The sequence below is a fragment of the Gopherus flavomarginatus genome, chromosome 2 (genome assembly GCF_025201925.1).
Source record: "Gopherus flavomarginatus isolate rGopFla2 chromosome 2, rGopFla2.mat.asm, whole genome shotgun sequence".
NCBI lineage: Eukaryota > Metazoa > Chordata > Testudines > Testudinidae > Gopherus > Gopherus flavomarginatus.
The window spans coordinates 284,860,347-284,876,313 of record NC_066618.1 but is presented as its reverse complement, the minus strand read 5'-3'; the positions used below and the strand labels follow the sequence as shown (position 1 = coordinate 284,876,313).

Genomic DNA, 15,967 nt, shown 5'->3' with positions numbered 1-15,967 from the left:
ATGGCTGAAAGTCCATTTACTGTTAGTTTTCCATGTGCTAAAGTTTTCATAACATGGAACTTTTCAGCAAAAATAGTTCCAGTAATCAGCAGAGCCTAAGCATGGAAAGTTTCAGCCACAAAGATGGGAATGTTGAAAACATGGTGTTAGAATGGAAATAACCAGTTTTAGTTAGAGGAATTGGTAATTTGGAAGATGACTGCAAATGGGATAGGAGCTTGCAAAATATTATGGCACCACATGACTGAGAAGTACAGAGAACACATCAGGACTAAGAACATTGCAGTGTGACTGTATAAGTCACTGTCTAGAAAGTACATCTAGCATATGGTATGTGCTGGTATTTTTTGGTACATCACTACAATCACTACTTAGTGTTTAAACACACAAGCAGAGAAATATAGGTGGAAGGGACCTTGACAGGTCATCTGGTCCAGCCCCCTGCACTGACTAGTACACCTAGACCATCCCTGACAGATGTTTGTGTAGCCAGTTTTTAGTAACTCCAGTGATGGGGATCGTACAACCTCTCTTGGTAACCTATCCAGTAATTAACTATCCTTATTGTTAAAAAGGGTTTCGTAATAACTAACCTAAAACGCCTTTGTTGTAAATTAAGACAATTACCTCTTGTCCTATGTTCTGTGGACAGTGATCAATTGTTCTCCATGTCCTCTTTATAACAGCCCTAAACATATCGGAAGGACAGAACAGGTCGTGCTGGTAGGGGAGTGACACAATATGTGAAAGAAAGCATAGAACAGATGAAGTAAAAATCTTAAGTGAACCAAATTGTACCATAGAATCGCTATAGATGATAATCTCACGCTCAAATAATAAGAATACAGCAGTAGAGATATACTAGCAACCACCTAACCAGGATGGCGATAGTGACTGTGAAATGCTCAGGGAATTAGAGAAGCTATAAAAATAAAACGCTCAATAATAACGGGGGATTTCAACTATCCACATATTGACTGGGAACATGTCACCTCAGGATGTGATGCAGAGATACATTTTCTTGACACCTTAAATGACTACTTCTTGGAGTAGCTAGTCCTGGAACCCACAAGAGGAGAGGCAATTCTTGATTTAGGCCTAAGTGGAGCACAGGATCAGGTCCAAGAGGTGAATATAGCTGGATCGCTTGGTATCAGAGACCATAATATAATTACATTTAACATCCCTGTGGCGGGAAAACATCACAGCAGCCCAACACTGTAGATTTAATTTCAGAAAGGGGAACTACACAAAAATGAGGAAGAAAGTTAAAACAGAAATTAAAAGGTACAGTGCCAAAAGTGAAATCCCTGCAAGCTGCATGAAAACTATTTAAAGACAACAAAATAGAGGCTCAACTTAAATGTATACTCCAAATTTAAAAACACAGTAAGAAAACAAAAAAAATGCCACCGCACCCACATAAAGTAAAAGCAGCAGTGAGAGGCAAAAAGGCATCCTTTAAAAAGTGGAAGCTAAATCCTAGTGAGGAAAATAGAAAGGAGCATAAACTCTGGCAAATTAAGTATAAAAATATAATTAGGAAGCCAAAAAATAATTTGAAGAACAACTAGCCAAAGACTCAAAAAGTAATGCCAAAAAAATCTAAGTACATCAGAAGCAGAAAGCGGCTAAACAACCAGTGAGGCCACTGGACGATCGAGATGCTAAAGGAGCACTCAAGGAAGATAAGGCCACTGCAGAGAAACTAAATTAATTCTTTGCATAAGTCTTCATGACTGCGGATGTGAGAAAGACTCCCAAATCTGAGCCATTCTTCTGAGGTGACAAATCTGTAGAACTGACCCAGATTGAGGTGTCATTAGAGGATTTTTGGAACAAATTGATAAATTAAACAGCAATAAGTCACCAGGATCAGATGGTATTCCCAATGTTCCCTCTTTTATAACCAGAGCGGAATGAATTTTGTCATGTCCACCAATATGGAGGTGATGAGTGGCAGGGGTGGGGCAGAGGAGTTTGGAGTGTGAGAGGGGGCTTAGGGTTGGGCCAGAGGGTTGGGGGGCGGTGAGTGTCACATTAGCTATCCAGTCATTTGGTACAGAAGCGGATTTAAATTTTTAAAAAGGGCTCCAGGGGTGATCCCAGCAATTACAGGCCAGTAAGCCTGACCTCAGTACCGGGAAAACTGGTTGAAACTATAGTAAAGAACAAAATTATCAGACACAGAGATGAACATAATTTGTTGGGCAAGAGTTAACATGGTTTTTGTAAAGGGAAATCATGCCTCACCAATCTACTAGAATTATACAAGCATGTGGACATAGTGTACTTATACTTTCAGAAAGCCTTTGACAAGGTCCCTCACCAAAGGCTCTTAAATAATGTAATCTGTCATGGGATAAGAGGGAAGGTCCTCTCATGGACTGGTAACTGGTTAAAAGATAGGAAACACAGGGTAAGAATAAATGGTGAGTTTTCAGAATGGAGAGAGGTAAATATTGGTGTCCCCCAGGTATCTGTACTAGGACCAGTACTATTCAGTATAATCATAAATGATCTGGAAAAAGGAGTAAACAGTGAAGTGACAAAGTTTGCATATGAAACAAAACTACTCAAGATAGTCAAGTCCAAAGCAGACTCTGAATAGCTACAAAGGGATCTCACAAACTGGGTGACTGGGCAACAAAATGGCAGATAAAATTCAATGTCGATAAATGCATGGTAATGCACATTGGAAACAATCCCAGCTATCCATATAAAATGATGGGACCTAAATTAGTTGTTACCACTCAAGGAAGAGGTCTTGGAGTCACCGTGGATAGTTCTCTGAAAACATCCATTCAATGTGCAGCAGCAGTCAAAAAAGCAAACAGATTTTTGGGAATCGTTAAGAAAGGGATAGATAAGACAGAAAATATATTGCCTCTATATAAATTCATGGTACACCCACATCTTGAATACTGCATGCAGATGTGGTTACCCCATATCAAAAAAAAATATATTGGAATTGGAAAAGGTTCAGAACAGCTTCTATATGAGGAGAGATTAATAAGATTGGGACTCTTCAGCTTGGAAAAGAGATGACTAAGGGGGGGGCTATGATAGAGGGCTATACAATCATGACTAGTATGGAGAAAGTAAATAAGGAAGTGTTATTTACTCCTTCTCGTAACACAAGACCTAGGGGTCACTTGATGAAATTAATAGGCAGCAGGTTTAATTAAAACCAACAAAAGGAAGTATTTCTTCACACAATGCACAGTCAACCTGTATAACTCTTTGAAAAAGGATGTTGTAAAGGGCAACACTATAACCAGGTTCAAGAAAGAACTAGATAAATTCATGGAGGATAGGTCCATCAATGGCTATTAGTGAGGATGGACAGGGATGGTGTCCCCAGCCTCTGTTTGCCAGAAGCTGGGATGGTCGACAGGAGATGGATCACTTGATGATTACCTGCTCTGTTCATTCCCTCTGGGGCAACTGTCATTGGCCGCTGTTGGAAGATAGGATACTGGGCTAGATGGATCTATGGTCTGACTCTGTATGGCCATTCTTATGTTCTTATATTTGAAGACTTACCAGCTCCTCACCCTCAAAAAATCCATCTCCTCAAGACTAAACATGAACAGTTTTTTAAACCTTTTCTCACAGGTCAGGTTATCTAAACCTTTAGTCATTTTTGTTGCTCTCTTCTGAATTCTCTCCAGTTTCTTCACATCTTTCTGAGGTGGGGTGCCCAAAACTGGGCACAGTACTCCATGAGGCCTCACCAGTGCTGAACAGAATTGCCTCCATGTCTTATACATAACACTTGATAAGGCACCCCAGAATAGCATTAGCCTTTTGCAAATGCATCACATTGTTGATTCATATTTAAATTTGTCATCCACTATAACCCCCAGATCCTTTCCTGCAGTACTACTGCCTAGCCAGTAATTTCCCATGTTGTATTTAGGCATACAGCATTTTTCATCTCGACTCAAAGAAATTCAGAGAAGAGAGACTAAAATGAACACAATCTGAAGGCATAACTACTGAAGAGTATTAAAAGGAAAAAAATATATATATATAGCTTAATTAAACGATAGAAGTCAGCTGGGAGCATAAGGTATCAGTCTACAAGTATTTCTAAACACCAAGAAAGTAGAGGCCAATAACATTCCTGTAGAGTAGCTAGAGAGTTATCAGACTACACTGCAAATGCAGATCCACATTCTTCGGAGTATGAGCCTTAATGGTGCAATTCAAGAACCATTCAGAAAGCAGTCTCTTGAATCACATTTGTTGGAAGGCCAACCAATCCTTCTCTATTATTACAAAAACTTTATACAGATGATGCTGTGATAAAATTCAAGTCTGTAGGGGTATTATACTCTGAAAACACAATTTATAGTGAATAGCCTTCCTTTCCCCTTGGAGACATAGTACAAATAGCTGAGGTATAGCTATATGAGATTCTAAACAGTCTGAGAATGTTAACAAACAACAACAACAAAACACAACCCAATGTGTGCTTATTACTATAACTCTTTTCAACTTTCACTAACCAGTAATAGTCAGATTTCACCAAAACTAAAAGTGAGAATTTGAGACAAGGCATATATTAATAGTCATATTGACACTGAATGAGCATTACGAATTCTTGCCAAAGGCAAGATTTTAAAGTCAATCCTGAAAAACATCAGGTACTAATGTTGCCAGCCCTGTTACTGTACTGACAGCCTCACAATATTTTAATGTATTCATCGTCACAACACCCCTGTGAAATAGGAAAGTACTATTATGTCCATTTTACTGATGGCCAGAGACTTGCTCAAGGTAATACAGGAAGTCTGTGGCAGACCAAGGGATTGAATCTGGGTCTCCCAGGTTAATGCATTAACTATTGGATTATCTTTCCCCTCTAGAGAGCTTTGCCAGAGATTCAGATAAGCTCTCTTATAAATGGACACAGTCAAGAAAATCTTATTTCTTCATCTGCTAAAAGGATTCCTCTCTCCTTTATCCCAGAGAAACTTAGAATGCAGAGAGAGGGTGGCTGTTATACTGCTTCCTCACCGAGGCTTCAAAGGGCTTAACTCAGAGGCATAGTAAAGCAAGAGGCATCAGACACTAGCTGGCCTAATGGTTATTCTTCACTGAGCTCTGCAGTTGCAGGAAAACAGTGCAGTAGATGACCCTTCAGTCTGTAGGCTGCATGGTCTGGCACACTGACTGGGACTCATTAACCAGGGATGGATTTGCAAAGTTTGGAGCACTTCTAGACAAATGAAGATTGTTGGTTACTAGGCAGACTTGTCCTTGAATGCAGAAGTAGGCCCAGTACACGACTGCAACACCTACTGCAGTCACTGGGAGTTGTGCCACTTGAGTGAAGGTAGAACTGGTGCCACTTCTAAGGGGAAAACACAAACCACTTATATCTTCAGATTTAGCTTCTTCAGTATGAATACTGATGTCAGAATATGAAGCAGCAAAAACAGTAACTGCTCCAATTTCCTTCCAGGTCTTTCCATGTGGTGTAAATTGCTTTCAGTAATTTATATCACTGTGAAATCATTATTGGAATATAAATGCCAGTTTCTACCATTCATTCATGTTTGATATTCAGCTATTTACGTAGCAAAATGTTGGTGGAACACTCTTCCATTTCAGTATGTAACCTCTGCACTTTGGTTAAAATGCATTATGGACAACTAACGATTCACAAATGTGTTTGAAAGTATGCATGCTCTGCATTTATAATGTATGAACTTCACATAGGTCATAAAAATAAACAAATATTACTTTAATAGATTAACTGCAAGAAGGATATTTCTATTGATTTGGCTTTTTATTTCTATTGGTGCTAACTTGGAGGCCCAAATCAGTATCAGCTCCCTCTGTGCTAGATGCTACGCAAACACATAGCAGAAGAGTCAGTTCTGGACCCAAAGATCTTATAATTTAATCTGAGACAATCAAAATTGTGAAAATCAGAAGGCAGGAAAAGATGATGGGGGAGAACAGTTAGTTCTGTGCACAAGCCAATCATTATTGAAGGTACCAAATACACTTTAATATAATTAGCTTTCCCTGACTAATGCACAACAAAATCATTATCAGCTGCCTGATTTCCTGTAGGTTCACAAGCAGAGGTGCTTCTTGAAGAGGGATTTTAAGGAAGCGTAAGTAGTATCCATATGTATTAATTCAGAGGGGTGTTCCATGTGTAACCCATGCTTACTGGAATGAATGCGGAGCGGTTCCCTTCTGGAGGCTGGACCATAGCAGTTTATGAGTTGGCAATGGGTCTTTGAGCAAATAGAGTTGGGTCTTTTAGCTCAGGCAGTAGAGGAAAACTGCTGAATTAAAACAGTAATTCCAAGTTCAGTCTCCACAGGTGACAACCCATCCAGGGCACTATAGTACAAGGGCTGCATGGTGGAAGCTAACAGATGAGAGGACAAAGCTGGCATCTAGCCCTTGAAGGGCCCTTAAAAAGGGGACAAGAAGAAATTTTATGGGCTAGAATTTTATGAGATGAAACAGGAGGAGCCAGTGAAAGGATTCAAAGTGACATGATCAGAGTGATGAGCAGGGAAGAAAGATTAGAATACCTCAAGAGAAGCTTTTCATATATACAGTGAAGAAGTTTGTCATTAGTATTAAAACTGTTAATCTTTTTTATTGAAATATTAAACACACTTCCAACTTTTAGGACAAACAGTCATTTTGAGATTTGTTTTCTACTCACGCAAAAACTGGTCTGACAGCATTGTTCATATTCCCATAGGTTGCTCGGCCCAACAGTTCTCTAAAACAATTCTCAGCCAGCACAGCAGGGTTCTCCTCTTTCTCTCCTCCTGTAGGGGAAGAGGGTGGGCCAATTCGACTGAAACAAAGAAACAAGTTGCACTGGAGTTATTCTTACTTGTTACTCATACACCTATCCCTACGTACTTTTATGGCTCTCATCCATCTAGTATTCAAGTGCTTGATTTATGCCAAGCCACTCAACAATGACCTCTGCAAGATGTCTCATCCAGCATGTTCCAAGACAGACAGTGCACGACAAGCTGGGATGTAAATCTAGAGTGCACTATAATGCCAGGCACTAACTAACCATGTGGATGCTTCTACTGCACACTAGAAGTATAGCGTGCTTTGATCTACTCCAGTTTCACGTAGCTAGTTAGTGCACTGCATATTAGTGTGCTGTAGATTTACACCACAGCCTACTGTGCACTAACTGTCCATCTAGTCAAGCCCTGTGTATTTTTGTGGCTCAAAAATTGTGTGTGTCTGTACTAGGTTGTGAACTATCTGGAGCAGAGACTGAATGTCAGTCTTTACATATCTGTTCTCCCCCAAGCAAACTGTAGGAGTTCAATAAATAATTTAGTTATAGGACCAGTACCTGACAGGAGGCAAAACAATGGCTATCAATACTGAGTTTTGACATGTTACTTGTCCAGTAACACCATCGCATCTAGTACTGTAGATTTGTCTATGGACTGAGAAACCTGGTGAACAAATGGGTGTCTTTTCATCCTAGACAGCTTTAAATCTAAAAACCTATTTGGCAAGATCAAACACACTAGTTAGCTATGTAGCTATATGATTTGGTTAGGTTTAATTCAGACAATTCTGTCAATCCTTACATTATCTGAAGGGTTCCATCCTTTTCTGAAGGAATTGGAAGGAGGTTCCTGATCTGAAGGAACCTCCATCCCCTGCTGTAACTGTCTCCAGAAAAACATAATCGGTGAACACACTCTCTACCGCCTTCCCCTTTCACATGCAACTTTTATTAGAGGAGTACTTTGGGGCAAATGGGACAAAAAGTTCCTGCAATGAACCTTGTGTCTAGTAAAAGAAGAACAAGTGAAACAGTTTTGAAGGAGCCCCAGCTGCATTTGTATCAGCCCTGAACTCAGCTATCCAAAGAAATATCCAAAGAAATTGAGCCATTCTTGGTCTTGGCCTTACATAACCCTCTAAGTATAGCAGAAAAAAGTATTATAAAACACAGTACTTTATTTAATGCCTTTTTATGGATTTCATTCAATCAGAATTCAGATTATTGCGCAGGCAGGAGTCATTCAGCAGCAGGTGGCCTCCTCCATGGCTGGGGGCTCATCCTCCTCCTTGCAGTCCTAACTAGAGGTCTCTGCTCTGTCCTGCTCACCCACTCCCATGATAGCAGGGCAGCAAAGGGGTTCCTGCGCTGCCACAGGGTCGGTGGACACCTGATCCCTGCAGGCACAAGGTGCAGGGAAGGCTGCAGTCCATGCAGCGAAGAGCATAATCCTGTCATGACCCCCACTGTCTCCCCTCCATGACAGCGGGGCTGCAGAGGGTTCCCTGTGCTGCTGCTGGAGTCTTTCAGCCTCTCTCATGGTTGAGGGCTTGCCCTCTTCCTTGCAGTCAGGGTCTTTTATCCGAATGTCCACATTATCCAAATGCCTTCCTTATCCCCCCAGCATGAGATGCATGCTATAGAGGGCCTGTATCTCATGGTGGGAGACAAGGAAGGGATTCAGATAATGCGGACATTATCTGAATGGGGTTTTGGATAAACAGGAACATACACCGTAAACCTATATAACAGACAGGTCAAAAATAATTTAAAGCAAAAGTTATGCGATGTTTCAGGCTGCAAAAAATATTTTTGGTAACACAGCTAAGATTTATTTGTATGTATTTATTATATTTCAAAATGAATTAAAAGCCCCAAATCTATGCAAAAACTTGGGCAAAAGTTTGGCAAGAACAAAGACTAATGATCTCCTTCACTTGCCCACCGCTTAATCCTCATTAGGTGGGTGAGTGTGAAATGAAAACTCCAGTACTTTTGCAGTAACAGTTGGTTTCCAGGTTAAAAAAAATTGATGGAACTAATTAGAACATTGCTGCCCACATAACTACATCACAACTAGATCCTGCAGACCTTAAAGTCTGCAAGTATATTCAATTCTGGAAACACAATGCTTGTGTGTTAACTTTTGTTTACAAAGAATGTCAATCAAAAGAGGCGCCATATTTAATAGTTTTCAGTAGCTTAAAAGCTATAGCCTATGAGTATCACAAAAAGTCAGAGGTTGAAAAGAAATGTCATTTTAGTCAAATGATAACATACTTCACAGCTCTAAGGCTTTCCAGTGTTCGCAGGTTTGTGGTTTAAGGCTATCGTGATCTAAGATTACATAGTCAAGACTAAGTGCCTCTGCTCTGGTCAATATTTTAGAAGGTACGATACTAAGTAGGTTGTTAATAATTAGACGCTTATCAGACATTTTTAGGGAGCAAAAGAGGAGATCATGAGAACACTTGTCTAACAGAATAGGAAAGAAAACTGGATTTGCTATTAGAGGGTAAATCTACATAGCCTGAAGCAGCAAGCCTCCCGGCCTGGATCATCAAACTCAGGCTAGCGAGGCTTATGCTAGTGCTCTAAAATAGCTGTGTAGAAAGTGCATTGAATCTGCAGCTAGGTTCAGAGCCTGAGTCACAACTTCAAAGCACTATCTACACAGCCTATTTTTAGAGTGCTAGCCCGAGCCCTGCTAGTCCAAGTCTGTTGACTCAGGCTGGGAGGCTCATTGCTGTGTAAATATACGGTTTGTGATTTACCGCCACATACGCCCAATGCCAACCATTTTATTGTTAAGATATACTGATTATTTCAGTTCTAGTTTTTAAAACAGGATATACCAATTGTAAAGCTGAATGAATATTAAAATGAACAATACCATTTTAATTTTAGCGCATAACTGGTAGTATTACACATAGTGATGCTATGACTTCAATTTCTTAATGACCTACAACAGTGATATTCAGTTACATTTTCTGGTGGGCCAGACAAGGCAATGTCCAAATCTTGGTGGGCTAAAGGGCACTCTCTAGGGCCAAATGGCTTTTCAGGTGTTTGCTCTATAGTGAGCCTGCCACCGGCCATGGCTTGCAACCTTTCAAGAGTGGGATGCCAGACTATTTATTAATCTCAACATAAAAAATTAAACATGCCAGTAGACAATATTCCAATGTTGCAAACAACTATTTACACAAATACACTGTAATGTTATTAGAACAGCATGCTATTAATATAAATTCTATTAAAACTACAAAATTTGAATTAGAAGTTAAACTCATAAAAAATGAATGGACATCTAATTTTCTTTTCTTATAGCCTGAAATTTTGACATTTGCTTGCAGTCTTTTTCAGAAAGGTGCTGCAGAGTACCCAATCAAATTAACTAATGAAAGCATATCAATTACAGAGAGGGTGACCAGATGGGATGAAGAAAATATCGGGACACATGGGGGGGGAAGGGAGTCCCATCGGCACAGCAAAAAAAAAAAAAAAAAAAAAAGAGTCCCACCAGCAGAGAGAGGAAAAAAAGAAAAAGAAAAAAAATGGAGTCCTGCCAGGAGAGAGAGAGAGAGAGAGAGAAAATACCCCCTCCCCCCCCACAAAACTGGAGTCCCGCCAGCAAACGGGGGAAAAAAAAGACGGAGTCTTGTCAGCAGAACAAACCAAACCAAACCAGGAGTATGAAATATCAGGACAAATTGCGTCCCGACTAAACATCAATCGGGACGTGGGACAAACGCCTAAAAAATGGGACAATCCTGATTTTATCAGGATGTCTGGTCACCCTAATTACAGATAACTTTAAGTTGCTTAAGTATCTGACAAAGCACTTGATTAAGTCGAAATGTAGCAACACAGTCTAGCTCCAATGTGTTTAAATGCACATGAAAAGTTTCTAAATTAAATACATAGCATGATAGTAAACAGAGGGAAAATAAACTGAAGTGCATCTGCCCTGCTCCCAACAACTCAGCTCCCTTGTAGTTCTGCCCTCTTAGCCCCTCCCATGTGCCGCTCCCCCCGCCAGTTGTGCTCAGCCCCAACTCTGCTTCCACTGAATTCTTCACCAGAGTAGGGGAGGGATGCAGCGGGGTCCCCCTCCCCTCTTCCAGGCAGAGGTCAGCTCCAGTTCTCTTCCCTAACCTCTTCCTTCTTAGGACAGGTATTACAGGGAGGGAGGGGAGAGAAGCAGAGGAACCATCTCTGTTCACACAAGTTGGCGAAGGGAGTGGACGTGCCCTGAGCTGCAGGGCTCTTTCCGCTCCCTCCTCCCCCCCTCCTGTAAGCCCCTTTCCTTCCTGTGAGAATAGGCTAGACACCTCAGGGAAAGGGGAAAGAACTTTGCTGTTTCCAGAACAGGTCTGGTTGGCTGCTGCTTCCCAGAAGGCATGAAGGAACAGCTGATGTCCAGGCAAATGAAAGACCATTGTAGGCCAGATCTGTGTCTCAGGTTGCCAACTGAAAAACAATGCAGTAAGGGATATATTTTGGAGACCCCTTATAATTCAAGGTCCTGAGCTGCATTCCCTAAAGCCTCTGCATTAATCCAGCCCTGAGTACATGACAATGTTTCACTGCAGAGAACTTTGCCATTTTTCCACTGCAGCTATCAAAGAATCTGTTATGAATGGGTATGTGACAAATGCCTGCTCAGCTTGTAATAAACTACATAAAACCTCTTCCAAACCCTACTTTGAGCATTTATTCTAGAAACCATGAGTAGGAGGAATGTTTCAGGCTTATGAAAAATAATATATTATATACTAGCAATTAGATAGTACATTTCTCTCTTGTAATACAGAACTGTACTAGAGTATAAAAGTGCAGTAGTGAAAAAGAATAAATGACTATTAGAATTATAAGATACAGCAAGTCTTTGAGTTTGCCTACATGTGGGGTGGGGTGGGGGGTGTTAAACCACATTGATGCCATTATTTAACTTGCAGTACGTAAGCCACACTAATAGCATGCATACAAGATGGCTGTGCATTTTTTCAATTTGCATCGTTGTGTACACTAAGCACATGGAGTTCTTGGAGGATCTTCTATGGTCCTTTGTTTTGCTGCTAAGTAGTATGCATTCTGGGATTTTTCTCTCTGCATTGTGGGATGCATAGCAGAAACCAGGAGGGTTCAAATTCTTAAAAAAACTAAACAAAAAAACCCCAGGTTTCTGCTTTCTCTGTCCCATGCTCTCTTTCTGGGTGGGTTAGCCCCATTTTCGTATTTCTCCTGGCCCAACAAAGCTCCTCACTGCACTTCTATGCTGGCAACTATGCAGAGGCAGGCTGAGCTGCATTTCGGCACTTAAAGTTGGATGAATTTGGACTTCGCCTGCTGCACCACCCAGCAGATGATGTGGCAACAGAAGCAGCTGTCCAGTAGCACCACCAGCTTCAGTGGGGTGAGGATGATGAAGAGGTTAACACAAAGCAGCTAATTTTAGAGGAGCCGTTCCTGAAGCAGCTTTATACCATGCAGTGCCATTTCTGGGCTCAGGAAACCAGCACTGATTGGTGGGAAAGGAGAGGTTACTAACCCTGTGAGGTACCTGGAATTCTTTGAGATGTATGTCCCTGTACATTTTGTACTTCTCATGAACAAGTGGCCTCTAGTCCCAAGAACCATTGAGGAACTATGCTTGCAGTTAAAGAATGTTCAGATTGAGGTGAAGCATCTGACCTGCATCCTGAGACAACAGTTGAGGTCTGATTGGGAGCTGCCATGGCGGATGAGGGGTGAATTTCATGAGGTAAGCTGAGGTCCAAAAGGGCCATTGTACTGGACCTCTGCCACTGAGTGGCCAGGACACCATCGGTACCAAGGGGTCCTCTGTTTTACAGTGCCGAGACCGGTGCCTGGATCTTGAGCAGTATTGGCTGTGTCGGGACACGAACTACTCCACCTCTGACTCAGAGGAACAATCCAAGCCTGACCAGGGAGGGGTGGACCCTGACCCAGCACCGGGGCGATGTGTAACAGCCTTGCATCATGGTGGGCTTGCCACGGTGCCGCATAGGTGGTGCCGCAGACAATACTCGAAGTGTGCTGCAGATGTACCGGGTATCGGCACTCCAGGAATGAGCGCTACTCTAACAAGGAAGGAAAAGCTATCTACTCTTGGAAGAGAATCTAAACCTTGCTTAAAAATAATAATAATCAGAATTAGTGATAATTAGTGCATAATAGCTGTCAATGTCTTCTATCCTCTGCATATTAAAAGGCAACGAGGGATGTCCATATGCTCCAGGATGAGCTGGGGCTTGTGCCGTCTATACCTGAACCAATGAATGCGAGTCAGGGCACTGTGCTGTCATGGCAATCAAGTCCCATGTGGCCTTGAAATTGTCTGGTGTGAAGGGAAGGTCAAGATCCTCTTCCAACACCTCCCAGACTGGGGAGTCCACCAACACCAGACCTCCCCTAAAGGCCAGAGTCAATGGCGATGGGACCAATGGACCAGACTTCTGGTGTCCCGGTGTGGGTCGCACCACTGATGTCCTGTTTGCTCTTCTTGGCATGAGAACGGCCCCCTCTACCTTTTTCTTCTTACGCGGCTTGGGGATTGTGAACGATGTCGCACCGATGAGCTGGCCTTCTGCACTGGGAAGCGGTGCCGATGCTCCTTATGAGAGTCCTCCCTCGGTGCCGAGGTGTGCAGCACCGAGGCCAGTGCGCTGTGCAATGAGGTGGTTGGTGCCACCTCTTGTGCTGGTTGAGGCCAGAGAGCAGACTCCATTAAAAGGAGTTTAAGCCGATAGCCTTTCCCACTTTTGGTTCCGGGCTTGAAGCCTCTGCAAATACTACACTTGTCTTGCAAATGTCCTTCTCCCAGGCAATTCAGACAAGTGGCATGTGGATCCACTCTGGGCATAGGCTTACCACACCAATCACACGGCTTGAACCCCTGGGGCTGCAGCAGGTTTTTGACGGTACTCTGAACCTCTCTTGGGAAGCCCAACAGCTGCAGCAAAAACTCTCTCCTCCTGACCACTGCAGTGAGTGTAGATCATGCTGAAGTATATGCGGCATCCATGGAAGCCTGGAATGATCTCTTTGCCAGGAGCTGACCCTGTCTACAGTGGCCTTAAACTGGTCACGATGTTCCTCTGGCAGGTGCTCAATAAAGGAATTAAGTCTGTGGTAATTTAAATGATCATATTTGACCATGAGCGCCTGATAATTTGCTATCTTGAACTGAAGTGTGGGTGAAGCATAGCATTTGGGACCAAAAAGATCAAGTCTCCTGTCATCTTTACTATAAAGAGTGGACTTTGAGCTATGCTATCTGCCTTGTTCACTAAAAGCCTTCACTACCAGGGAATCTGGAGCTGGATGAGAAAATAAAAACACTGATTCCCTGGCAGGGACATAATGCCTTTTATCTGCCCTCTTGCAAGTAGGTGGTATGGCAGCAAGGGTTTGCTAAACTGTCTTAGCAGCCTTTATTCACCAGAATGACAATTTGCAGATGTCTAGGTGTGCAAAATTTCTTGGAGTTTAGGCAGGACTCCTGAACCACCTCTAAGGGAATCTGAAGCATGTCAGCAATTCACTTAATCAGTTCTTGAAAGTGCCTAACATCATTTGCCTTAAGAGGGTGGTGGAAGCAAGACAGCTTTGTCAGGCAGTGAGGAGGAAATATTAGTAAGAGGTGTCATCTCCTTAACCACCCTTATTTCTTGCTCCTCAAAGGTCTCCTCCTCTGTCATAAGTGGTGGTAGCGGAGGTTGAGGAAGAATGGTCCCTTTTCTGTTCCCTTGCACCGCTACCAAAAATCTCAGACCAAGGGCGCAGGCACACTCCTTGAAGAAGAGCCATAACTGTTTCTTAAAAGCAACCAATGTCAGGAGAAATGTTTCATTCTCCCTTAAGATGGTAGTGTGTATTTATTCATTCTCTATACAGCTGGGCTGGAAGTCTGGTCTTTCCTACATAACACTTTGATGCCATCTGCTAGAACAATATGGTTCGTACTCCTACTCTTCAAGATGCTTTTCTCTTCTGCCTCTGCATGTATAAAGTCACAATAGCAAAAAACAAGAAATTATTATTTGTAGCATTTAAGGCCAAGAGTCAACAACTGATAAATACTGTTTTCCATTTTTATGTCATGTGTACAAAAGCCACTTATTGCCACTTGGAAAAGCATTAGCCATTTTTTTCTGCTGAGTGTCTTTACAATACTATCTTTCAAATAAGCAGTTAGCTTCAGATATTACTTTCCTTTGCTCTGTAAGTGATAAATTTTACCCCAGGGTCCATCTGAAATGACCTCCTTTAAGGCCTAACTCAAACCCCACTTAAGTCAGAGTCTTGCTGTGTCCATTTCTTTAATGAGTACTAATTTAGTTAACCATTTGTCTGCTTCTCAGCACAGGTAGAGGTTAAGAGGCACCTGAAAGGCGGTAATTTAGAGGTGCCTCTGTCTACTTGCTCTTGAGAAGTCCTCTCTTCTAGCACAGACATCCTAAGGTCAGTGGAGGCTGGCTAGGCTGCTCTCGTTCAGAACAGCAACATGAGGTCTTTGTTCAGGCCATTTTTCCAAGGGTAAAAGCCACAGAGACAGCTGTGTGCCTCTAAGGCCTGGGCAATCTGCATTCCAAAGACACACTCAGGGCTTGTCTACATCAGAAAGTTGCAGCGAGGGTGAGGGAGTTACAGCGCTGCAACTTTGAAGGTGTACACATCTGCAGGGCACCACCAGCGCTGCAACTCCCTGTTTGCAGCGCTGGCCGTACTCCCGTTTTGTCTCGGGTGTAGAGGATCCAGCGCTGGTGATCCAGCGCTGGTAATCCAATGTAGACACTTACCAGCGCTTTTCTTGACCTCCGTGGAAGGAGGAAGCCTCTGGTAATCAAGCTGGTCTCCTTTCCCGGTTTGCTCTCTCGTTCCCGGAGCCCAGAGCAAGCAGGTCTCCTTCCCTGCGGTTTGCTGGGTGGCTCCGGGAACGAGAGAGCAAACCGCGGCGAAGTGGGTCTCCTTTCCCGGTTTGCTCTCTCGTTCCCGGAGCCCCGAGCAAGCAGGTCTCCTTCCCTGCGGTTTGCTGGGTGGCTCCGGGAACGAGAGAGCAAACCGCGGCGAAGCGGGTCTCCTTTCCCGGTTTGCTCTCTCGTTCCCGGAGCCCAGAGCAAGCAGGACTCC

The 15,967-nt window shown here is 42.7% G+C and overlaps 1 protein-coding gene across 3 annotated transcripts in view; it reads right to left on the bottom strand.

Annotated features, from left to right (window-relative positions):
* EFR3A (EFR3 homolog A) overlaps nucleotides 1–15,967 on the bottom strand; it is a 165,694-nt gene that overhangs the window by 63,039 nt on the left and 86,688 nt on the right. For all 3 annotated transcript variants that reach the window (XM_050940803.1, XM_050940805.1, XM_050940804.1), the window contains one exon: nucleotides 6,704–6,841. In XM_050940803.1, coding sequence (XP_050796760.1) covers nucleotides 6,704–6,841 — 138 coding nt within the window. The remainder of the gene's footprint in view (nucleotides 1–6,703; nucleotides 6,842–15,967) is intronic.